The sequence below is a fragment of the Lutra lutra genome, chromosome 2 (assembly GCF_902655055.1).
Source record: "Lutra lutra chromosome 2, mLutLut1.2, whole genome shotgun sequence".
NCBI lineage: Eukaryota > Metazoa > Chordata > Mammalia > Carnivora > Mustelidae > Lutra > Lutra lutra.
The window spans coordinates 71,240,421-71,266,908 of NC_062279.1; the positions used below are offsets into that span (position 1 = coordinate 71,240,421).

Here is a 26,488-nt window from a genome sequence, read left to right on the forward strand (position 1 = left end):
CTCTCTCTGCCTACCTCTCTGCCTACTTGTGATTTCTCTCTGTCAAATAAATAAATAAAATCTTTAAAAAAAAAAAAAAAGAAGCAAAACTGATGAGCACAGGGGATGAGAAGGAAAAATAACATAACCTAAAAACAGAGAGAGAGGCAAACCATAAGAAACACTTAACTAGAAACAAACTAAGGGTTGCTGGAGGGAGGGGGGTTGAGGGGATGGGGTAATTGGGTGATAGACATTAAGAGGGGCACATTATGTAATGAGCACTGGGTGTTACACTATGAATCACTAAATTCTACCCCTGAAACTAATAATATAGTGCATGTTAACTAACTTGAATTTAAATTAAAAAAAAAAAAAAAGGAGAAGCAGAAAGACAGAAAAAGATTAGAAAAAAAAGGCCAGATTTGTGAACTCCAGCTCTGTCTCTTAACAAGTAGGATCTGGGGTTATTTCTTATCTATAAACTGGGAATCATAGTACTATGTGCTTCAAAGAATTGTTGTGAAGATTAAAATAATTAACATAGGTAATTGGTACTGTTAGCTCTTATTTTCATAACTAGTGTTATTTTCAGATGAAGCTACTGGCCACTAAAAAAGCCAAAAGAAGCAACAGAAAAATGATTAAATTAATGACAGTTTATTAAGTATTCAAATGCAAAATAGGTATAATAAATTGTATAGTTTTCCTATATTGTAAAGTTACAGAGAAAATAAAATGTGAAATAATCTAACAGCAAAATATGGAAATTCAAAATATACTACAGTTCATTTGTTAATTTGGCAAAGATTGCAATTACCAGTTATATTGATAGGACTATAAATAGAAATATCCTTTAAAAATATTTTTAACATAGTAATTCTACTTCAAAGAATTTTGAAGTATATAATTATATATATATAGAAGTATATATATATTGAAGTATATAATTATATAATCAAAGATACAAAAATGATGTAAAAATTTACACAGAGGACATGGGGAGATGGAGAGGAGAAGGGAGTTGGAGGAAATTGGAGGGGGAGATGAACCATGAGAGACTGTGGACTCTGAGGAACTAACTGAGGATTTTGGAGGGGAGAGGGGTGGGAGGTTGGGTGAGCCTAGTGGTGGGTATCATGGAGGGCATGTATTGCATGGAGTGCTGGGTGTGGTGCATAAACAATGAATTCTGGAACACTGAAAAGAAATTTAAAAAAATATTTTACTAGTTTCCTAAGGCTGCTGTAACGAAGCACCACAGACTGGTGGCTTAAACAACAAAAATTTGTAAGCTCTCAGTTCTGGAGGCCAAATGTCCAGGCAGGATTCATTCTCCCCGAAGACTGAGGGAGAATAATCCCTGCCTCTCTCCTAGTGCTGGTGGTTTGCTGGCAGTTATTGACATTCCTTTGCTTGGAGTCACATCATCCCAATCTCTGCCTTCATGTTCATGGTGTTCTCCCTGTATACATGTCTCTGTGTCCAAGTTTCTTTTTATAAGGATACCAGTCATATCAGATTAGGGGTCCATCCTACTCTAATATGACCTCATCTTGATGAATTACAACTACAGTGACCCTTTTTCCTAATGCAGTTACATTCTAAGATACTAGGGCTTAGGATTTCAACATGATTTTTTGGGGAACACAGATCAGTCTATAACATATCATACTTATCTATAATTAAAAACTGGTGCTACCTATATATCCAACAATAAAGGAAAGGTTAGAAAAATTTTAACATACCTGTATGTGGCTCTATTTTATGGCCACTAAAATTCATCTTTGCAAATAATATTCTGTGACATGGCAAATGCTCCTGATATGGTGTTAAGCATAAATATTAGAATACTACATCATAAATTTGTATATACAAGACTGGAAGGGAATACTATATACCAAAATCTCTATGCCTCTGTATCTCTTTAATTTTTATATTATACTTTCTCATAAATAATAAAATTCATACTTAGAGATATATTTCCATCCAGACTTAAAAAAAATATTTTGACTCTGTGTTTCACAGACTCCGGTAATCCTCTGCTTTTGTTTTGAATGTTTACATTCATCCATTTCATTGTTCCCAGGTAATTCTAGATGATATTGTCAAGGACTTTGCTATAGTGGGTGAGGAACACAACGACAGAGTTCAAAAGAATTTTGATTCCTTCTTCCTAACAATTTCTAAGTTGTCTGAATGAAAAAAGCATACCAACTACCTCTGTCAAAAACTGGTAAGACTGTGCATGAACAGAACATGAAGTCAATAAAAAAAAATGTAAACATTTTGAGATAAAACTAAACTTTAGAAAATGAGGATAAATCCATTGCAAATAAAGTACACAGGAAACAAACAATCTTTCAGATCTATTTTCTAGAAATTTTATACCAGGAAGGTCTTATATTATTTGGAATTAGTTAAATCACGATGGATTTGACTTGACACTAAATGTGTAAAATATATCTGTATTTTCTAGTGTCATTATAGGCTAACAGACTGTTGCAAGGTCTCAGTTTATTCTAGAATATCTCCTCTCCAGTTGATGCTTTTGCCTTTTAGTAGATATTGACATTCTTAACTAGTTAAACTTTTAAATCTGGATAATGTTGAAAATAAATGAAAAGGAATTTTGGTGTATTTATTAAGGGTCATTAGTGTCTTATATTTCCCTGAGTATTATGGGGGGGGGGAAGCAAAGAAAGTATTTCCCATGTCTTTGAGTAAAGGATAGAATAAAAGACAAAGAAAATAACAAAAATAGAGGGATAATTCTGTAATGTATGCCAGGTAGAGTAAAGGAATTAGAAGTAGAGGATATGCTTAGCACCCCAATGTAAAAAGGAGAGGAGAGAGAACACAAAGGGAAAATGAAAAGGTGGCAGAATTTCCCTTCCCTCACTTCCAGAAGCAGGAAAAAAAAATGGGGCAGTAAGGTCTGCTTTGGTTTATTCATATTTCTGGGTAGATTATTATGTTGGAATGTAGAAGCTTATGAAGGACAAGAGAAAATTGTCAGTTTATTCAATCATGGAATAGAAATTAACTAATAATGAATCAACTTCATGGAAAAGAACTTAAGTGTTCCAGAGCAATTTGGGACTTAGAGGGGTGAGTATAATTATTTTTCCTCTGGAATGATTTCTGTGGTAGGCAAAATAATCCCTGTCCCCTAAAAAAATGTCTGGATCCTAATCTTGGGAACCTGTGATTATGTTATGTAGCAAAGGGGGAACTAATATTGCAGATTGGATTTTCTGGATTGATCCAATGGAATCACAAGGGTCCTCATAAGTGAAAGAGAGTAGCAGGAGAGTCAGAGTCAGAGAGATGTGAGAGCCAGAGAAATTTAACTGATCCTTGCTGGCTATGAATGTGGAAGGGTCCATAAGCCAAGGACTGTGCAGCAGCCTGTAGAAGCTGGGAAAGGCAAGGAAGTATATTCTCCCCACTGGCCTCTGGAAGGAGCCAACACAAGCTCTTGAGGTAACATTCATATAACATACAATTAATCATTTTAAAGTGTATAATTCTATGGACATTTCGTATGGTAAAAATGTTGTGTGATCACCCTTCTATCTAATTAATTCTATCTAATTTATCTAATTAAAACAAATACAATCCAATGATTAGTTGTTCTTTTTTTTTTAAGTTATTTTTTCTGTTAATTCCAGCTTAACAGGATCATATGATTGTAACGGTTACAAATTTAGAGTTTCTTATTAATAAATCCAAGTCATGTATTTAATTTGGGGGCTTAAGGGTCAAACTTCAAACCTTGTGTTTCTCTTCTAAAGTTGGGATTGACAGAACAATTAATGTGGAAGTGATATGGATGAAGCTGAATTAACATGATTTTCATTCTCAGTCAAATGTGGTTTATAAAGCATAGTCCTGAGTGAAATTGCAATTACCTGTCTCCTAAATAAAACAGCAATATCCTCCTCCCTAAATTCTGTCATCTACATTACTACATAATAGGGAAAATACAAGCGTGTATCTTCTTAGTAGGAGGTGGATCTGAAATAGAGACTAAGAGAAAGGGGCAGACGGAAAGACTGACAGGAGAAGACACAAAGAAATGTGTGCAGGAAAGGCAGAGCTACATAATGAGAGAAACAAAAACAGATACAAGACAGACCATCAGGGAGAGGAGAAGTAGGGAGAGATAAAGAAATGAGACACAGTGGGACGCCTGGGTGTCTCATTCAGTTAAGCTTCTGCCTTCTGCTCAGGTCATGATCCCAGAGTCCTGGGATGGGGTCCCACATTGGGCTTCCTGCTCAGAGGAGAGCCTGCTTCTCCCTTTGCCCACCCCTCCCCCTGCTTGTGCCCTCCCTACTCTGACAAATAAATCTTTAAAAAAATGAGACACAAACACAGAAAGAGAGATGGACAAAATAGAAATAGAGATGAAAATACGGGCAAAAAGACAGATGGAGTGAGAAAGACATAGACATTAATAGAAAGATAAAGAGAATGAGCAGAAAAAAGAGAGGCAACAGAAGAGAGGCAATATGTTATTCAAAGAGAAACAACGAAACACACAGAGCCAGGTGTCAAAGAAGTCAGAGAAGAGAAAGGAAGTGGAGGGAGGAAAAGAGGGAGGAAGACAGAGGGAATGATATGAGTCAAATGACAATAGCAGCTCCTTCTCCCAAACTCACCACTCAGGCCTGAAGTGGCAGGAGTGAATTTGACAAGAGCGAGAAATGTTCCGCTATGGCTTTTGCCTCCTGGTGGCTAGCAGGAATTTCTTCCCTTCTTATAGAATATGAAAGTTAACATAAGAAAGTGGGTAATGATGTCAGTTTTAACTCTATTAGGTGAAAATTTGCAGTTTTTGTAGTTTCATAGGATCTTGAGAAGAATTAGCTGGCAATGAAACATATTTAAAGGACAAATGGATAGTGCTCATTCTAGTGTCCAACGAAGGGTGTTTCCTACATTGCAAATGGCATCTATTTAATTTCTGAGTGGATAGACATGGAATTATCCAACAGGACCAACTGATGACTACAAATAATAATGTCACTAGCACATGCCAGAATGAGCTTAGTGTAAAAAAAAAAGGTTTCCCCATGATGATCCAGCAACATAATTCTTAAATTTTCACCTTAAACATTTTATTTCTTAAAAAAAGTCAATAATTTTCCTAGTAAAAGTGGCATAAAAAGTATAAATTGTTTTAAGTAATTTGTGTTTAATAGAACTGTTTTCAATTTATTTATTTGATTTTCTAATTAATTTCTTATTAGACTCTTTAGGTAAAGAATGTGAAGACTCCAAACTGGTTTCTCATTTGCTCCCTGGGACTGAAAATAGAAAGGCTGTCCTCCTGTTTGCTTGCCTGTCTAATATAACTGATCAAGATTTATTCAATATAAATGTAGTAAATGATGTATATGAATCTTGGCATCTAACTTTATTTTATGCTGTTTATTCATTTAAGGAAAATTATTTTTATGTCATTGTAATAGCCAAGTGTGAAGTAAAACAAAGGCATCTTGCTCATTCCAGAATAGTAGTACTTTGCACTGAAATGGAAAAAAAATTTTTTTTAAACTACTTGAGTAGTTTTAGAATAAAAAGAATTGATATAGATAAAAGAATGTTAGTTTCTCAATTAGTCATCATGTAAGAATTATGTCTTACTATGTGAATCTCTATACCGTAAGTCCTTGCCACTCCAGGTGTGAACCAAAGACCAAAAACATCAGTGTCACCTGCTAGAAATGAATTTGGGAGCCATTGCAAAACTAGTGAGTCCAAAATGCACAAACATTTGAGAAGCTCTGTCATAAGGCTTTTGAGGGCAGTTTGCGTTTGTTTATTTTTATGATGCTTGCACCTAAACATGGTGTATGGTGCAGAGTAGAAACTCAATAAACAGGGGCACCTGGGTGGCTCAGTGGGTTAAAGCCTCTGCCTTCGGCTCAGGTCATCATCTCAGGGTCCTGGGATCGAGCCCCGTATTGGGCTCTCTGCTTGGCAGGGAGCCTGCTTCCTTTCCTCTCTCTCTGCCTGCCTCTCTGCCTCCTTGTGATCTCTGTCTGTAAAAAATAAATAAATAAAATAAAAAAAAAGAAACTAAATAAACATATATAAAATACTTTAATTTTTTAAACTATCATAATAACCACTTTGTTTACTGCCCCATGTGGTTGGAAGTAATGACACTGCCAGCCTTAGCGGGACTTCTGACAATGTACCCATAGCACATCGATAGGAAATAAATTCCATGACTGTACTCATATCATTTGCCAAAATCAGACAGTTATACCTGAAAAGCAGTTTAAGAAAAAATAGGTGCGTATGGGTAGGGGAAGAACAAACACTATTACTGTTATGTGCATCTGATGCCAATATAAGTTTGTGGGCTAACAAATATTTTTTCAAGAAAAATGATTTTTTAAAATGCAGTATATTTCTGAGGTTATAAAAGTTAACTATGTAGCTTCAAATTTTGAATAAATTGGAGACATTTTTTCTGTGGTTTCAAAAATAGTTTTAATATCTTAAGTACTAGCATTTTTACTAATTTTACTTGGTCATTTAAAGTTTGGAGCATCCTAATACACTGAACATTTGACAATATTTCATTAAAGTGTATTGGGTTATTGCTTTAGTTCTCTACATGTAATGAACCACAATAAGCTAATTTTATATAGATGAAGTTATATCTCAAAAGAAATATGCTAACCAAGCTAAAATTTCTGCATATCCACAGGCCATATTACAAACAGTTGATGTGAATGTAAGCAAGGTGTCAACTGAATGCTTATGTATTGGACTTCTACAAACATGATTCCCTGTTCTCACTGATTGGGGGTAATTGGTATAACCTCTTCTATCTTAACATTCTTTGGAGATGTATTTGTGTAATTAATGTTTAATATGCTGGGACATTATAACATGAGAATAATTTTAAGGTGCAATAATGTAAAAGTCTAAAATCCAAATTATTTTAAACTATTTTTAAAACGTGATTTACTATTGTTATTATTGTGGTAAAGTTTACATAAACATTAAATAAAATAAACCACTCTGAAGAGAATTATTTAACAACATTTGGTACATTCATAATGTTGTGCAACAACCAACTCTATGTAGTCACTAAACATTTTCATTAACCCAAGGGGAAAGTTTGTGCCCATTATGTGGTAACTCCCATTCTCTCTTTCTTCATTGACATGACCTTGGCAACTACCAATCTGTTCTCTGTCTGTATGGCTTGACTAACTGGGGATATTTAATATGAATGGAATCATACAATATAGGTAACATTTTGTGTCTGATTTCTTTCACTATAATATTTCAAGGTTCATACCTGTCATAGCATTAACAGTACTGTACTTCTTTCTATAGCTGAATACTATTCTTTTGTATGTTATATACAATTTGCTTATCTAGTTGATGACTGTTTGGGTTGTTTCAATTTTGGGCCATAGTGAATAGTACTTCTATGAACATGTACATATATTTATTTGAGTGCCTGCTTTCAATTCCTTGGGTATATGCCTAGGAATAGAATGGCTGGGTCATATAGTAACTGTGTGCTTAACTTTCTAAGAAATCTCACCACATCTATAATTTTCCTTTAAAAAAATAGCTATTCCAGGGGATATGAAGTGATATATATCTCATTGTGGCTTTTATTTGCATTGATGTTGAACACCCTTTCATGTTATGACACAATGTATATATTCTCTTTGGAAAAATGTCTACTGAAATTCTTTACCAAATTCCAATTATGTTGTTCTATTTGTTCTTGATTTGTAGATATTCTTTGTATATTTTATAAAAAAAACCCTTACCAGATACATGATTTGCAAATATTTTCTCCTAGAAGGTATCTTTTTCTTTTCTTGATAATGTTCTTTGGTACACAAACATTTTTAATTTTGATGAAGCCCAGTCTATTTTTTTCTTTTGTTGTTCATGCTTTTGGTGTTACATCTAAGAATTCACTTACAAATCCAAGTTAATGAAGATTTATCCCTATGTTTTCTTTCTTTTTTAAAAAAAAGATTTATTTGTTTATTTTGAGAGAAAGAAAGAAAGAAAGCAAGGGAGAGTGGGAGGAGCAAGGGGGGCAGGGGAGAAAAAGAGAGAATCTCAAGCAGACACCCTGCTGAGTACAAAGGCCTAAACAGGGCTCAATCTCACTACCCTGAGATCATGACCTAAGCTGAAATTAAGAGCTGGATGCTTAACCAGCTGAGCCATGCAGCCACCCCTCTACCTATGTTTTCTTTTTTTTTTTTAAAGATTTTATTCATTTATTTGCAGAGAGAGATCACAAGTAGGCAGAGAGGCAGGCAGAGAGAGAGAGGAGGAAGCAGGCTCCCCGCAAAGCAGAAAGCCCGACATGGGGCTCGATCCCAGGACGCTGGGATTGTGACTGGAGCGGAAGGCAGAGGCTTCAACCCACTGAGCTACCCAGGTGCCCCTCTACCTATATTTTCCTATAGGAATGTTAAGGTTTAGCTATTGAATCCATTTGAATAAGTTTGATACGTATCACTGATGTATGTATATATACACACGCGCACACACACACGTATGTGTTTATGCATATATATATGTGTGTGTGTGTATGTATGTGTGTGTATGGCTTTTAAACCAGGGGAGTTCTCTTCCAAATTTGTTCTTTGTATTCAATATTGTTTCGGGTATTCAACGTCCTTTGGTGTTCTATTTAATTTAAGGATTGTCTTTTCTACTTCTTCAAAAGGGAGTGTGGGAATTCTGATAGGGATTGTAATGAATCTGTAGATCACTTGGTAAGCATTGTTGTTTTATCAATATTAACTCCCCCAATCCATAAACAAAATGTGTACTTCCATCTTTAGCTCTTCTGTAATTTTTTTCAGCAATGCTGTAGTTTTCAGCATACAAGTCTTTAGCCTTGGATAAATTTATCCTTAGGTATTTTATTTTTTGGATGCTATTGTCATTGGATATTTTTCTCTAGTATCCTTTTCAGGAAATACCTTGCTTGTGCATAGAAATATAACGGATTTTTGAGTGTTGATATTGAACTCTACAACTAGGAAATTTACTAGCTCTGATACTTATTTTGTGGACTCTTCAGGATTTTCTATACATGGGATCATGTAATCTGTGAGATGAGTAGCTTTCTCCTTTCTAATTTGGATGCCTTCTTTTTTTCTTCTCTAATTGCTCTGGCTTGTACTGTTGGTAAAATGTTGAATAGCAATGGTGAAAGCAGACATCCTTGTTTTGTTGCTGATTTTAGGAAATGTCTTTTAGTCTTTTAACATTATATTAGCTGTGAGCTCTTCATAAATGTTCTTTCTTATATTGAGGAAGTTCTCTAGTATTCCTAGTATGAAAAGTGTTTTTATTGTGAAAAAGACTGTTTTCAAGTGCTTATCCTGCATTAACTCAGGTGATCCTATGGCTTTTTTTTTCACCTTCATTCTATTAATGCAGTATATCATATTGATTGATTGTCTTATGTTGAATCACTCATGCATTCTTGAATGAATCCCACTGAGTCATAGTGTATAGTCTTTTAAACATGCTGTTGGACTCCCTGTTGGTATTTGTTGAGGATTTTGCGTCCTCAACTATTTTATGTTTTAAAAATAGTCTAAAATAAGGTATATTGGTGTGTACTTTTCTTTTCTTGTGATGTGTCAGTATGATTTTAGTATCAGGCAATACAGAGCTAATAGTAAGATGAGTTATGACCTATTTCTTCTTCTTCTCTTTTTTGGAAGAGTTTGAAAAAGTTTGGTACTAATTCTTTAAATGTTTAGTAGTATTTGCCAGTGAAGCCAGCTGGTCTGGTCTTTTCTTTGTTGGGAGGCTTTTGATAACTGATTCAATTTCTTTACTTATTATAAGTTTTACTAGATTTTCTATTTCTTTTGAGTTGGCTTTGATAATTTACGTATTTCTAGGAATTTGTCCATTTTGCCTGGATTATATCATTTTTTTGGTGTACTGTTAGTTGTATTTCATATTTTGTATTCCTGTAGCATTAGTAGTAATGTCCCCATGTTCATTTCTGATTTATTTATTTGATTTTATTATCTGATTTTATTTACATCATTTTTATTTTCTCTGTCAATCTAGTTAAATGTCAGGTTTTTTTTTTTCTGAGATCCAACTTTTGTTTTATTGAGCTCTCTATTGTTTTCCTATTCTCTGTTTTATTTATCACCAACTAATATTTTTTATTTATTTCTTTCTGCTACTTAAGTTTTAGATTACTGTCCTTTTTTCTAGTTCTTTGGTGTATAAAATTAGGTTGTTGAGATCTTTCATTCTTTTCAATGAAAAAGGCATTAACTGGTATAAATTTCCTCTGAGCACTTTTTTCCTTGTGTCCCATAAGTTTTGGTATGTTGTGCTTTTACTGTCATTTATATGATTTTTTTCCTAATTTTCCTGTGATTTTTTTCTCTGACCTATTGTTTGTGTGCTGTTTAATTTCCATGTATTTGTCAGTTCTCCAATGACCCTTCTGTTAACGATTTTTAGCTTCACTCCTTTATGGCCTGAAAAGATACTTTGTATGACTTAAGTATTTTTAAATATATTGAAACTTGTTTTGTAGCCTAACAGACAGTCTCTTCTGGATAATGTTTGTACATGAGAAGAATGTATGTTCTGCTGTTATTGGGTATATTGTCCATTTGGTTTACTTGGTTATGGTATTGTTTAAGTTAGTTATTTCCTTATTGATCTTCTGTCTAAATGTTCTATCTATTATTGGAAGCAGGGTATTGAAGTCTATTATTTTAGAACTGCCAGTTTCTTCCTTCCATTTTGTAATGTTTACCTCATATATTTGAAGGTTCCTTTGTTTGGGGTTTACATATTTTTAATTGTTATATCTTCCAGATGAATTAAAACTTTTATTAATATATAGTCTTTTTAAAATCTCTTGTAACTTTTTTTTAAGATTTATTTATCTATTCCAGAGAGATAGATAGATAGATAGATAGATAGATAGATGGGGGAAAGGATGGAGGGAGAGGGACAGAAAGAGTCCCAAGCAGACTCCTCACTGAGTGCAGAGCTCAACATGGGGCTTGATCTCACAATTCTGAGATCATGACCTGAGTCAAAATCAAGAATCAGATGCTTAACTGACTGAGCCACCTAGGCACCCCCTCTTGTTACAGTTTTTGACTTAAGTCGATTCTGTCTGATATTAGTATAAGCTACTCAGCTCGCTCTCATTTGTTATTTGTGGGCAATGTCTTTTCCCATCATTTCACTTTTAACACCTTTTGTCTTTGGATCAAAAGTGAGTCTCTTACAGTCAACATATAGTTGAATTGTGTTTTTTTAAATCCATTCTACAATCTTTATCATTTGATCCATTTACATTTAATCCATTTTATATTTAAAATAATTACTGATAATGAAGAACTTACTTTTGTTTTTTTAATATTTGATATTTATATGTTTTATGCCTTTGTGTTGTTTCTTGGGGATAGTTTCTAGTAATTTCATTTGTTAATGAGTATACTTTTGTGTTTTTTCATGCTTATAAAATTTTTTGAGAACTGTATGTTTTGAATATTATGATGTGGTAATTCTAGAATTTTTTTTCTTCTTAACATTTGTTTTTGTTTCTAGCTGTTCACTGTAGCTGTAGTTTTATTTAGTGACTTTTATAAACAATTTTTATAGTGTCTATATTTTTCATCCTATGTGGTCTCTGAAGCCCTTGTTTCTTTAGCTTATATTCAGCCACTGTTTTGACAGATATTTCTTTGAACACAGGAATGAACAAGAAAGAGAGAAGAAGAGGTGGGGGAGGAGGAATTAAAAAAAAAATTCTTCCATGTTTTGTAGATTGGCTCTGTGCTGGGTTACCCCTTTCAACATTTAGACCATTTACAACTCTGCCTTGCCCTTCACTTTCCACTTGGACTAATTCTAGAGACCAGTCAGTTGAAATCTTAGTATTTTTTCAAGTGTTTTTAGTCATGAGTCCTGCCTTAGGCATGTGTATGGCTTTCTAAATCCCCTATATATGGGGAATGTATAGATCTCCCAAATTTTCTTCACAGGTTTTCATTACTTAATTGTACTGCTTCAACTGTAATCTTTTGCTCTAGACAGCTGCAAGTGGTTCATTTGAATTAAGATTTTTCCTTCTTGAGTGAATTCTGAATTGGACAAAACAAAGACAAGTGCCTCACCTTGGTCCTTTAGGGAGCTCCCAGACAGAAGAGACAAACATATTCTTTGTTAATAAGCCAAATCTGCTCATTCTAGAAGAAGGAACCAGAGGTCTACCTTGGGGACAAGTTGCTGGCCTCAAGACTGCCACTTAGTTAGAAGGAGAATGGGGAAAACGAATAAAAATGTCACAAACTTTTCTTACCTTCTGTAACTTTTTTCTTGATTTAGAGTTAGTTACTATTTTCCAGAGTTCTGGCAAATTTAATACTGACAGTTGTTGCATGATTATTTTTGATGCCTCTGTGGAGAGATGCTTCTGTGGAGAGATGGGCCCTTATAGGAAACTACTGTGCCATTTTCAGTGACATCACATATTTGGCACTGTTGTTAACATATGTGAAATATTTAACTTTGGTAATAACAATATGCTATTATATAAGAACACTACAGGTTTAACTGATTTAGAGCTAAACTGAGCATAGTAAAATACTGAATGCAGTGGACATAAACACCTCTCTGCAGTCTTTCCATATCTGATTTTATTTTGTCTCTGGAATGGCCAGCAATTCATTGGTAATTTACTTTCCTTTACTGTAGACTGGTAACACACCAAAAGCAAATTTATTCCTTAAAATTTTTTTCTCTATAGGTTAAATATGGGAGAAGTTTTTAATTAAATCAAATGTATTTCACTTGTTATACAGTCCATCAGGTGTAGTAAACATTTGAAGATGATATAAACAGCCAAATATCATTTATCACAAATAACAGTGATAATAATTAAATACTTGATTTTTTTGTAGGACTTCACTAAGTGAATTATATGATGGTGAAGATGATAATGTTGTATTGGCATTTAAACAACCAAAGTGAAGCATTCAAGACAAAACTTTGGAAAAAAAAAAAAGACATTGACATTGTTAATCTTTAAGCACTGTGATCCTGGAAAATAGAGATGATCCAGAAATGTTCCCACCCATTTGTATTTCAGAAAATGGCTTATAACTTAGAACCATTCTTTCTCATATGACTCAGACAAGACTTGCTTATGATCCCCTGTTTACCAATAATAGTCCTCAACACACCCATCAAATTCCTATATTTTGCCTCATAAATGATTAGCTGAACTGTTTTCCCCTACTGACCAATCTGGACAAAATACATAACTTGACTAAACTTTACTCAGGTTTCTTCCTTCCCCATAGGTCCCTGGACTTTAATCCACCCTTTAGCTCCTGCTGAAAAGTAACTGGAGGCTTTCCCAGAAGAACTGTCCCAGATCCACTGTCCAATCTCAGATCAATGACTGGCAATGTTAACCAAAGACATTCCCAGATGAATTGTCCAATCACACCACAAATTCATCCCTTCTCCCATAACTGATTTTTTCTAGCCATGTTTATTCATCCCTATAACTTAAAAATCCTTTTCTGGCTGACCCTTGAGACCCCTGTAAATCTCACAGTCAGAACACCCTCTTTGTGGCAGTAGTAATCCCTCTTTCCCTATTGTAGCTCTTCTCCCCACTTACTGCAATATCTTTTTGAATAAAACCCCTTCCTATATAAGTCCAGATTTGTTTTTGATTTAACAACACCATGCCTTACCAAAGAAATAAAAGGTATTACCTAGCAAAAGTATAAATTTCAGAATTTATTGAACTACTTACACAAAAATGTCCTAGTGAGGAAAAATTTCATTTAAATATCTAAATTCTCAATAGGAATTCTAATATTTTTCTTGCATTAAAACTCTTATCTAAAAAAATTATCTGGAAGAATAGCTATGCTAAATATCTCAAATAATTACTACTTTTGACTGAAATGTTAAAGTTTTTTAAAAGATAAAAATCAAAGCCACTTTAAAATGATATGACATCATATGTCACAGCAGTAAGTTAAAACCTCAAAAGTGATTTCAGAAGTCTAATTATTCTTAAATGTTTCATGTTGTGCCCAGTCACTGTGTTCTAAATGTCCTATATCATTTTGCCTGTAAGAAAACAGGCTCTGAATACAGCTTTCACTTCTCCTGAGACTGGTGAAGACAGATCTACAGGGACTGGGTTATAAGCTATTGAAAAAAAACTTTCCATGTGGAACAGAGCACTCCCATCAACTTTGCCAGGTCATCTAGATTTATTGCATGTGTCCTCATTTTCCTTGCTTGACTTCATTTACTGCTACTTCCTGTGATCTTGGGTTTTGTGTTTTCCCTTGTAAATATCGGGAGCCCTCTCTTGTGGATTCATCCATTTCTGTTTCTGCTTTTAGTCTTAGCTAGTTTGTAGCATCAATCTAGAATCTCTCCCAAATCTACTTCAATGTTTTTCCTTTGCTGTTCCTAATTTACTGAATTTTCAGACACGTAAGGAGCCAGGCTTTACTGATGGTACAAAGCACATAATAGCTTCCAAATGGCTTTGATGTTGATGTTAAGCAGGGAAGACAAAAGCAATGAGCAATGACTTTTCTGACACTGCACGGGCAAATACTGGGTTGGTTAGGCATTCGTATTAAAAAAAAAAAAAGTTAGGTAGCGATAAACTGGCTTTATTAGAATGGTTGTCAAATGCACCCACCAGCCACACACACATCTACACTCACACACAGACACATGCACCCATTTTTACATCCAGGTCTCTTACATATCAAAGCCTGACAAAGATCTGTATGGCTGCACTTTGCTGTTATGTAACTTCATTTTCTTTTAAATGGACACAGCTTTAGATGTTAACTTTAGCTTTATTGCATTTGTACAAAAATCTTGAAAATTTCTCTAAGGGGGTTGGCCCCACACCATGTTTTCCTCTCCCCAAGCATGCTAAGGACAGGAATAAGCAGATTTTCTTGTAGGCAACTGACAGTTTGCATTTAGATAAAATATATTTCAATGAAATTATTTTTATTATTCCATTATTGTATTATTCCATTTAGTAAATTGCTGATTTGGGTGATAAGTACATATCCACTGTCATATATTTTATCAATAGATTTTTCTTTGGCTTAGAATGATTTTAAAGATCGAAGAGAAAATTGATTCTATAATTTAGCTATGATGCTTCTAACAAGGCAAACTTCTCACAAACTCTTTATTTAGACAGGTCTGTAAATAGGAGTGCCGTCCTCTGCCTCCTTCTTTTGACTCAGTAGTCTTCAGCATCACCAGCACAGATGGCAAGCAGAGATTTTTCATAATGCCCTGAAGCAAAATTCTGAAACAACCGAACAAAAAACCAATGTATTTGAAATAAAATGTCATAGTATTTCCAAAAAGAAGCATGATTCCTCTGAATTACAACGAGAAAGATCCATGGGCCGTTACCGTTTCCAAAACTGTTCACTCTTTTCATCTAAAAATTTAATATGTTCTGAGAACTACTCCCAGTGGAACTTATTGGAAAATAATAGCCTGGTTATAGTCAATAGAATAGGGTTTATATAAAGTTGATTGAACTCTAATGTGTATTTATGAAAAGAATAACTCACAGTAGAATTAAATCTCCTCAACTTTAAAAGAGGTGTACTAATATTGTTGTTATAAATCAGCTTAGAGTCTGGAGGGCAAATTGACAATATGCCTCCAAAGACTTAAAAACATTTACACTCACCAATGCAGTAATTCTACTTCAAGAAATGTATCCTAAGGAAATAATGATCAATTATTGATGAGCACAAAAATTTACACTAAAAAATATAGACAACATTATGCATAATAGTGAAAAAGTAAAAATCAATATTTAAAATATGGGATAGTTTATGTATTTTATAACTTATACAGTGGAATACCATGATTCAATAAAAGTATTCCTTTTTGTAGTAAAGCATATTAATTTTATATATATTTTTAAAAGCAGCACCTACAACATTTCATTACTGATTGTCTGTGGTGAAGAATAAGGGCAATTTTTATCTCCTTTTTATGATCTTCTATAGTTTCTAAGTTTTTTAAAACAATAATAGTAAGAAATAAATGGGATTATAAAAACTATGTTAAAGATCAACTATCATATTAATGTTCTCTTAAAAAAGTCATGCAATTGTAATTCACTGTTTTAAATGCATTTAGTAAAGTTACATTAATTACATGTAGACTTTGAGGTGGCTCGGTTAATTGAAGTATATATGTTAGAATTCACTTATTCATTTAGAAAATGAGTTTTGACATTTCTCAATGAGAAATGTTCATCACCCTTTAAAGTTTAGGGTTTTGAAGGTAGGTGCAAGGGCAGTTTTATCAAAATAAAGGAATAAAATGTCTCTTAACTCCTGCAATGTCTTTTTTGGAGCAACTTTGGTTATGCAAAGGCTTACAGGGTCTTCTGTTGTTTTTAATGGTCTTTTGATCCTTAGGTTGTCAAGTTGCTTCTGGATCACTTTTAATAAACTAAAAAGCTATTTTGTGCAATTGAAAATTTCAGTGTAAAGCAATGTGAACAGGTAACAGCACTCAGCTACACGCAAAGTATAAGGTAAGATATATTCTCAGGGCCTTGTTGGTTTAATACCCTGGTGATGCCATCCCAAAATTCTTTATAATTATTTGAATGAGAGGTTAAATATTTTAATTTTAGATTGGGTGCCAAAAATTACATGTGTAGCCCTGTATATCCTAATAATTCTTTGCTAGGTTTTATCAAAATCCAGACTAAAGCTTAGACATATTAAAATGGACAAATTTGTTTGTTTACTTCAGAATCATTGCTGCTTTGCCCTTCAACAGCTAGAGGGGTGCATAGAATTTTACATAACTATCAAAGTTAAATTCCTGCACGTTACCAGTTTATAGGATTCCACTGGCTGCCCTGCCTTCTATGACAATGTGAGAGGAGAACTGCACTGATCTAAGAAGCCTTTTCACAGTTAGTGTGGCCTTGTTGTAAATCGTACCTTTCCTGATACTGATCATGCTCAAAATTTAACTCACAAAGCCCAATTACACAATTAAGGGATGAATACTTTACATGACTCCATCAACAATTTTTGTTTGAAACACATAAAAAATTCCCTTACTGAGATGAAGGGAGTTCCTCATTTAGCCCTTGTTGATGCACAAATGGACTAAAGTAGGTCATCTTGTCAGAATAGTTAACTTTTTAGATTCTAACACAAAGTTACTTAAAGCTCTTATATCAGTTTTAAAAATGATAAAATCTGGGTGAAAATAAATCACGTGTAGGAGATTTACTTTGATGTCATGAAACAGCGATTTTCCGTATCTCTCTTTGTATCGTTTCCTGATGGTCATCAGATCTATTTCACTTCTGGCGATTAGGATCCTGATTACAGTTTTATTATGGAACCCGAAGTCCTAAAAGATACAGAGAAGGAAAGAAAAAAATTGGAAAATGGTACCTTAAAGTTAACCTGTCTAATATAGATTCAACCTCTTTTCTATGGCTGTTTATTCATTCTGTAGTCCTCAAACACTACAGGGGATCGGGGGAGTGGCCACCTCTGACTCCCATATCCTCTGAGACTTTGCCTTCTCTCATACGGTGTACACACAGTGAAGTATTCTACCTGTTTGACTTCTTTCCTTTGCTTTATTTATTTATTTTGTTGAAGTATAATTGACATAATTTTGCCTATTAATTCCAGATGTATGTCATAGTGATTCAGTATTTTTATACATTACAAAATGTTTCCCATCAATCTAATTTTTCACCATACAGTTTTTTGCTTTACAGTTATTGCATTCCCAAAACTGTATGCTAAATCAGAGTGTTATTTATCTTATAACTGGAAGTTTGTACCTCTGAATTCCCATTAGCTATATCACCTGTTCCCCGGCCCCTCTCCCTTGGTGACCAGCAGTTTGTTTCTTGTATCTGTGAATCTGTTTCTGTTTTGTTTATTCATCTGTTTTGTTTTTTAGATTCTACACATAAATGAAATAATATGGTATTTGTCTTTCTCTGACTTATTTAACTTAGCATAATACCCTCTAGGTCCATCCATGTTGTTGCAAATGGGAAGATTTCATTCTTTTTAATGGCTGAGTAATATTCCTGTGTCTGTGTGCATGCATGTGTGTGTGTGTGTGTGTGTGTGTGTATTTGTGTGTGTGTGAAACATTCTTTATTGATGGGAACATAGGTTATTTCTTGGCTATTGTACATAATACCACAATGAACATAGGGTCACTTATATCTCTTCAAATTGGTGTTTTTATTTTCTTTGAATAAATTCTCAGAAGTAGAATAGCTGAATGGGATGGTAGTTCTATTTTTTAAGTTTTTCAGGAAACTCAATACTGTTTTCCATATTGGCTGCACGAATTTACACTCACACCGACTCTGTATGAGGATTCTCTTTTCTCCACATCCTTGCCAATGCATGTTATTTTTTGTCTTTTTGATAATAGCTAATCTGGCAGGTACAAGGTGATATCTCATTGTGGTTTTGATGTGTATTTCCCTGATGATTAGAGATATCGAGCATCTTTTCATGAGCCCATTGACCAGTTGGCCATCTGTATATTGCCTGTAGTGGAACTGCTGGAGTGGTGTGGGTCAGGGGCCTCGGGCATGCTGGGGCTGCCCTAGCAGGCCGGGTAGAGCATCTGGACCCTGTTTCTGTCTCTGCTATCAAGGTGGAGGAGAAATGTGAAAATTGGTACTTGTTCACACCTCTGACTCTGGAGAGACTTCCAATAGTTCCTCACCCATTTGGTGGATGTTTTACGGTTAATGAATGAATTTCCTTTACTTACAGTATATTTGCCCTTTATACTGCTGTTTCATCACTGTGCCCAGTGAATCTGGTGCATAGTGATCTGTGCACAGGCACCTCAGTGATATCCCTCCCTACTATAGGTCTTTGTGTAGAGGTGACTCTGTCTCCAACTCTCCTATCCTTCTCTGTGTGGACCCTTCATTATTTGTTGTGCAGAAGCTGCTCAGCTTTCAATTGTTCTTCAGGAAGAATTGTTCCATATGTAGGTGTAGATTTGGTGTGTCAGTGGGAGGAAGTGAGTTCAGGATCTTCCTACATTAGCATTCGGGCCCCCTTCCTATTTTACTTCTTAGATGTCCCGTAATATCTATTTCCATTGTCACTACCTTGATGCTAGCCCTTATCATTTCACCCTGATCCTGCAATAGTTCCTTTCTTTCACCACCCGGCCAACCTTCACATTCTCTCCTTCCTGATTCTGCAATAGTTCTTTCCTTTGAGCCTGGTCAACCTTCACACTGTCTCCCCCACACTGCATTATAAAATACAAATCTGATCATTTGCTCTTTCTAGGTAAAAGTTCTAGGCCAGTGAGGGAGGGGGTTTTGAATTATGTTAGAGGAACATTGATATGTCTGAGTGAGACAGCAATTACATTTTTATTTTACAGTTTATTACTAAAAATTGTAAAAAAAAATCCAGGTATTTGAAATATTTTTGGATTTAAACTCAAATACTGAAAAATAAAAAATCAATTCCTGTATACTAGCTCCAGAAAGAATATTGCTTTATAAACCAAGTTCAATTTGTCTTTTCAAATGGAATAATGGGGACATCCAGTGGCCAAGGAGCATAATATATATATGTGTGTAGAGATACACATATATATGTGTGTGTGTGTGTATATACATATATATATATACACACATATATATATACATATATATATATACACACATATATATATACATATATATATATATATGTATATATATACATATATATATATTTGGCATAATAAAATTTTTGATGTCTGAATGTTTTGGCTATAGACCTCTAAGCAATCTTTTCATAATTTGAGGTAAATAAATTATTTACCCAAATTTCCATATTTAAATTGTATATCATTCACTTAGAGTGCACTAGAGAAAAATACCTGCAATTTTCTTTGGTTAGGAGTAGTGTAAACAGCTTTGACCAACATTTTACATTTGAGGTCATCATATGTCGAAAATTAAATTATTTGAATATATAATCCTCCTCTTTACCTCTAAACCAGTTGTAAGTACATGCATTTTCATTTTTTCATTGAAACACACAGAGAAAGAATTTTTATTTATTATTAGAATAAGTAGCCCTCAACTTGGACAGATTTGGAATCAAACTAATTATGCTTATTTTCCCATGGTCATTCACAAGTGAAACTTCATTCTCTTTTTAGAGAAGGACATTGTTGAAATCATTCCATAGCATTGCCCAATACATTATTTAAAAATTTTTTTAATTCAAGTCAATTTTTTTTCTGCTTGGAAATAAAATAGAAGCAGAGAGCTATGAGCATAGGATACATGTGTTCTGAGGATACATAGGTTGGTTCTTGTATGTAAATAAAAAATACTCTTTACAAAAGATATATAATAGAAATATTCTCAACTATTATCGTATTATCCCAGCGTGCTAGCTACTTTTAAGAAGTTGGTCTATAAAAACAACTTTGAGGATAAAACAGACTTTTAAAACTACCGACTTAAAAAAATAATTTTCACAAAGTTTTTGAGATATGATATATGTATAATGATTTGTATCAGAACTTTTCTTTTTCTAAGAATGTGTTATGCACATTATGGATAAAATGTGCATTGTCTCATGCATTTAAGTTTTTGTTTCTTTGAAAATAAATGCACCAAAGGAAGTGTGATCAACTATCACACTAAATATGAACAACATTCTCATTTAATTACAAAATAAATTATTGTTATCTAGCCATCTTTTCTTAAAGTACTTTCTAAAATAACACTTTAAGTTTAAAAATAACCACTGGCATTATTTCATGTTTTTTTTTTTTTTAATTTCAGAAATGTAGCAATTTCTTACTAAGGGTTTATAATGTTTTGACATTTCCTGCTTGATACTATATGTTTTGTGCTTAAGTGTGAAGTAGGGGTCTTTGGCAAAACACAAAAGCTTTTGGGTTTGCCAGCTTCTTCATATGCTAAGAACTGTTAAAGCATATGGGGGAGATAGCTCCCATGGAGTCATACTTCTCAAGTAACTCAATTTGATACAGAAAGCAGAGCATTATTTATTTGGTTGTTCTCATTTTGGTGTATAATACATTTTTTCCCCACTTGAGCATATTTTGTTTGAAATGAATATGTTTGTATACAAGTTCAAAAATGTTTAAATAATAAAAGTAAACCTAATGCTTTGAGAACGTAAACATGATTATCTGGGAAAATTTTAAAAATATGTGGGTCATACTTACATGGATTGCACTATATAGTCTATAAGCAAAATAGGCTGGTTTATCTCGAATACAGAGAACTAGGAAAAATCAGAGGAAAGAAAAGAAAATTTGAAAATGACAACATATATATTCTTCAGAATTTGGGAAACAATGAAAACACTTCTTTTTTTTCTGTTAAAATCCTGGGAGAGTGAAACTTTTTGAGTCCGATGTGGGAAACCTCATTGTACATTGTAGGAAAATTTCAATATTTAAAATAGTGGTAAAACTATAACCTATAAAAAATGTAAAGCAACAATATTATAATGACTCATTCAGGTTTTCATTTAGTCTATGTCTTTCTCTTGGAGATCTCTTAGTTCTTTCACAGTGTCTAGTGAAGAAAAATGTGTCCCTTTTACCTGAAAATTAAATAAAGCTTTAAAGAGACCCAGGTTATCACCACTATTATAGATTTTTATTATTATAAAACTCAATATACAATTGATTCATTTTCCCAAACACTATTTTTAGTCCCTCATAGACTTGTGAATAGATCTGAGGTCTTTCTCTCTTCCTTTTAAAGATTTTTTAATTTATGTGAGAGAGAGAAGGAGAGACAGAGACCGAGAGTGGGTGGGGAATAGGAGAGAAAAAGTGAATCTCAAGCAGACTCCCCACTGAATGTGGAGCCTCCCCCATGGGACTGAATCTCCGACTCTGAGATCATGACCTGAGCCAAAATCAAGAGTCACATGCTCAACCAGTTGAACAACCCAGGCGTCCCAAATCTGAGATCTCTTAAAAACAAACAAACAAAAACCTGGATGGGTGATAAGGGGCCTGGAGTACTGTTAGGAGTCATCTAATCAAAACCATTATGACATTAGAACCATTTAGAACCTGTGAACAGTTGTCCTTAATGGAGGTCATTTGATTATTATTGACATTCAATAATGTTTATTTGAATAAGTAAATAAATTAATAAACAAATGAGTAACATATGTGAGGCTATAACTTCTAGGCAAAATAAAGTCATCACAACAGTGTTTTCTCTACAGTTCAAATAATAATTTTAGTTTGTAAGACCATGCCTTCATCTTTTACATTTATTTATAACTGTGAACTTCATAGAACACTCTTGAGTCTCTGCTAGAATGTGGACACTTTCATTGCTTTTGTTGTTGTTTTACTGTTCCATTTGCACAGCCTAAATCAAAGGCCACAATAGTGGATGATTCAATAAATGTTTATTGAATAAATGAATGAATCAGTTAAATTGTTTTCTGCTATTTCTCATGTCCACTATTTCCTCTTACCTACTGCTTTGTTTGTGGTATGGTATATAGTGGAAAGAGAGCAATCTTGGAATTCAAATGACATAGGTTCTAGTCATAACTTTGTTGCTCATTAGTTGATGGACTTTGAAGTAGTCAATTAACCTCCTTGGCCTTGTTAAATGAGTTGCAATGTGATATATTATTAAACTATTTTGAAAATTAGCCAAAACAAATGTCCCATATTCTCAGAAAAACACACACATACTCATATATTGTATACTATTTTAAGGATTTCATAGACCCCACCAAACCTTTTTAATGGAACCCTAGCTTGAAACTCCTTTAGAAGCTAAGGTATAAAAATTATGTTCCTTGCCATCTCAAATGCCCATGTATGTTTGTGCCATTCTAAGAATGGAAAATCATAATATACATTTATTCAACAAATGTAAATTGTTACTTGATGTGTGTTCTTTATGGGGACATTTCACAAAGACATTTCATTTGTAGTTCCTACAATGTATGCTGTCAAGTCACAGCACAGAACAAGGTACAGCATAGTGGTTTCATAGTAGTTGTTATGGATAACTACCACTGTTTTCTTCTCTATGGGAAGATATCTTTTCTTAAGAAAGAGATGGAAGTATGTCCCTTTCACAGTAGCATGGAGAAATCACTATTGAGTAACAACTTGGTAAATTTTTGTTTATGGTAGAACTTACTCCTAAAGGCAAAATATTAAAGATGATGACAAAAAGACTCTTTCACTTGGAGAAAAGGAAGCCAGATTTCTAGCATTTATCTGCTTTTTAACAAGGGAATGGAAATCAGTACATATAAATGAGTTCAAAGGTATGAGATCCCAGTTACCTGAGAGAGTGAGATTTCAATGTTTCCCAGTATGAAAGTTGAACCAGCTATTATGGAAGGGTATTAGTTCATTAAAGTTATCAAGTTGCCAGTTTAGTGCATTGTATGAGTAGCTAATGTACTTTTCCTCTATAGAGTTAACATCTTCACTAAATAATTAAATTCAGGGAAAGTAACTCAATGAAGAGCAAAGTCATGCATGTTTAATTCAATCAGAGTTAATCAGCACTTATTGTGGAATCGAAGGTCTGCTGTACACCAAATAAATCATTACTTACCAATTGCAACTAGCAACTCTTGGAAGTATCCATCATAGCATTCATTAATGGCATCTACTATGTCTTGCCCAGAAATATTTTGAAATTCCTGGAAAACTTCAACAAATTGATATAATTCAAAGGAGATTTTGTTCATATTATGGTTTTAAAATATAAATATTATAAATTTAAAATATAAATATTGGTTAGCTTGTTACACATAATGAAAGTAAATAAAGTATAGGGGTACAGGTTGAGTTGGAGTAGGCTATCTTTCACAATTTTATAGTGTTTTATATATGTAGAAAAAAATAAAACAATTTTTTAACTAAAAGAAACAGAAAAGTATAGAAGCCAAACAATATGCAAACTAATATGAATGCACTTCTAAGACAAATATGACAGCTTCACATAAATCATGACATTAATGATAATCTCCTTGACTTGTAAGTTAAACCATGATTACTATATTCTCTTCAAGAAAACATCTAATAGGCCTAATAGAAAATAGCTAATTTATTTGAGTGAGTTCTCCATCAGAAACAGAGATGATTTTGAAAGATTCAATATTTAAAGTTTATATAATTCAATTTTTGGAAAAAATAAAATTATAAGAAAAATTTATTCCTTAGTAATGTCATTAGATAAGACAGTCTGTATAAATATAATTCAAAATAAGTACCTTTGTGATCAGTGACTTTCCTCTATATGTAACATTTCCCTTTTTTGCCCTTCTAGTTAACTACTTGCTTTCTATTAAACTATCAGTTAAGTAGCTGAAAAGAAACCTGATTAATAATTACCGAGCCACAGTTGTTGATAGCTTTTGTTGCACAGGATCATTTGCAGCATGGTTTTGTGTTCCCCTGTCTTCTGCTGACAGGCTTCCCACAGGACCTGAAACATCATATCGCTAGGAAGTAGCTTCATAACCACCACAGACCATTTTAACAAAGGTTTTTCATAGTCACTTTGAGATCTGGTTCTAGTTACCATTGCATCCTGAGCAGCCATAGCAGGGTCTGTGTATCCTTCCTCTCTGGTTCCCTGTAAAATAAGCACAGGTTTTCCTTTGTAAATTTTCTTGATTAACAACCCATATAGGATTATAGGGACAAAAATCTTTGAACCACCGAAAACATTGGTAATTCCTTAAAAAATTCTATCATTATTTGAAATTAGTCTACATTTGTTGAATATTATATGAAACATAGGTCCTTTTAAAAAATGGGGGGTTTTATCTTTTCTTTGCATCAGTGGTAATCTTTCAAAGGCATTGAAGTGTTTTTACTCTGATGACTCTCTATATAGTATCTTCTTCCCATCAAACTGGGCATCATCCAAGGCCTGGTAGTGGGTAGTACTATTGGATTTAACATTTTTGGAGTGAAAATGCAGAGAGAAAGAATGAGTTAATATCAGTCTCTGACTTGTCAAATAGGATACATGCAACAAAATAATAATGAAATCCAGATTTTGTAGAGTAAGAATATTTTACAAATTTGTATCATGCCCACCACTCCCACCCATTTATCATATAAAGAATAAATATGGCCAAGTTGATTAGAGATTCTATTACAAACAGGAAGGAAGGAGGGCTAGCCAGTGCAGGAGCTTCTGATCTCCAAGGATTATGACTATACGGTCTGAGGGGAAGAGTTCAGAGAGACATATGATTAGACAGTTCATTTGCTATTTCCCTTGGGTTGAGATCTGGAGGGAAGGCTTTTTCTTTTCTTCTTTTCTTTTCTTTTCTTTTCTTTTCTTTTCTTTTCTTTTCTTTTCTTTTCTTTTCTTTTCTCTCCCCTTCCCTCCCCTTCTTTCCCCTCCCCTCTCCTCCCCTCCTCTCCTCTTCTCTTCTCTTCTTTATTTTTTCTCCTCCATCCCTCCCTCCCTCTCTCCCTTTTTCTCTTTCTTTCTTTTCTTTCCTTCTCTTCCTCTTTCTTTCCTTTTTAGCTACGCTGAGAGAACATTGAGAATACAGTGGCTTCTGCTCCTATCATCTTTTTGGACTCTTGAAATAACCACATTGCTAGGAACTCAGTGATATAGCAAGATCAGGCAGAGGGGGAATTTCTAAATACAACTCTCTTGAATTGATCTCAATCCCTAAGTAGCATTAATGGGCCCCAAATTTCTTATCTGCTCCTAACAGAGGAACTTGCATGTTAGCTAGAACCTGGTTGGGAAGTTTGACAGATGGAGTTGTTTAGGACCATAGCAGGGACAGATTGTTCTAGTAGCCAGGAGCTATAAAGTAGACCACATTGATAGACTCTGTGAGACCAAGAACTTAGGGGGATTCTTCAGTTCCAATGAGAGTAAAGATGAGGCTAAAGCATTATAGATGTTTACTTGGCTCTGACAAAAATGAGACAAAAAAGGTAGTAAATTAACCAGCTGTATGGTTTGGCAGCTGATTTTGAAAAAATGCTCATACTGTGGACTTCTATATCTCATCAGCTACATGTCCAGAGTTGTCCAGAACTACCATTCCAAAACCAAGATGAGCAAGGATGCAGAAAATATCTTCATGATCTGAGGCACTATCACTCTTATAAACTAGCTCCTAAATATTCATATTTCTCTCCACCAAGTGTTCTCTTGGTGAGAAGGAGAGGGGAGGGCCAGAAATCTGAGAGTTGTGTATTTAATCACCAACTGTGTAAATAATATTGAACATACACTTTCATTGACTATTCAAAGTATTGTATGGATTAAATTTGTTATATTAAATTAAATACTAGGCTTTTCCCCTTGCTAACCCAAATCTGGAAGCATATAAGAAAGATCAAATTATTCATA

The 26,488-nt window shown here is 34.0% G+C and overlaps 1 protein-coding gene across 2 annotated transcripts in view; it reads right to left on the bottom strand.

The window, feature by feature from the left end:
- Positions 1-14,713: 14,713 nt before the first annotated feature.
- The window catches only part of ANXA10 (annexin A10), a 112,431-nt gene continuing 100,656 nt past the window's right edge, over positions 14,714-26,488 (bottom strand). For both annotated transcript variants that reach the window (XM_047719893.1, XM_047719891.1), the window contains 6 exons: positions 24,677-24,730; positions 24,487-24,580; positions 23,705-23,800; positions 21,316-21,374; positions 17,341-17,463; positions 14,714-15,367 (listed from right to left, as the gene is read on the bottom strand). In XM_047719893.1, coding sequence (XP_047575849.1) covers positions 15,299-15,367; positions 17,341-17,463; positions 21,316-21,374; positions 23,705-23,800; positions 24,487-24,580; positions 24,677-24,730 — 495 coding nt within the window. In that variant the 3' untranslated portion in view covers positions 14,714-15,298. The remainder of the gene's footprint in view (positions 15,368-17,340; positions 17,464-21,315; positions 21,375-23,704; positions 23,801-24,486; positions 24,581-24,676; positions 24,731-26,488) is intronic.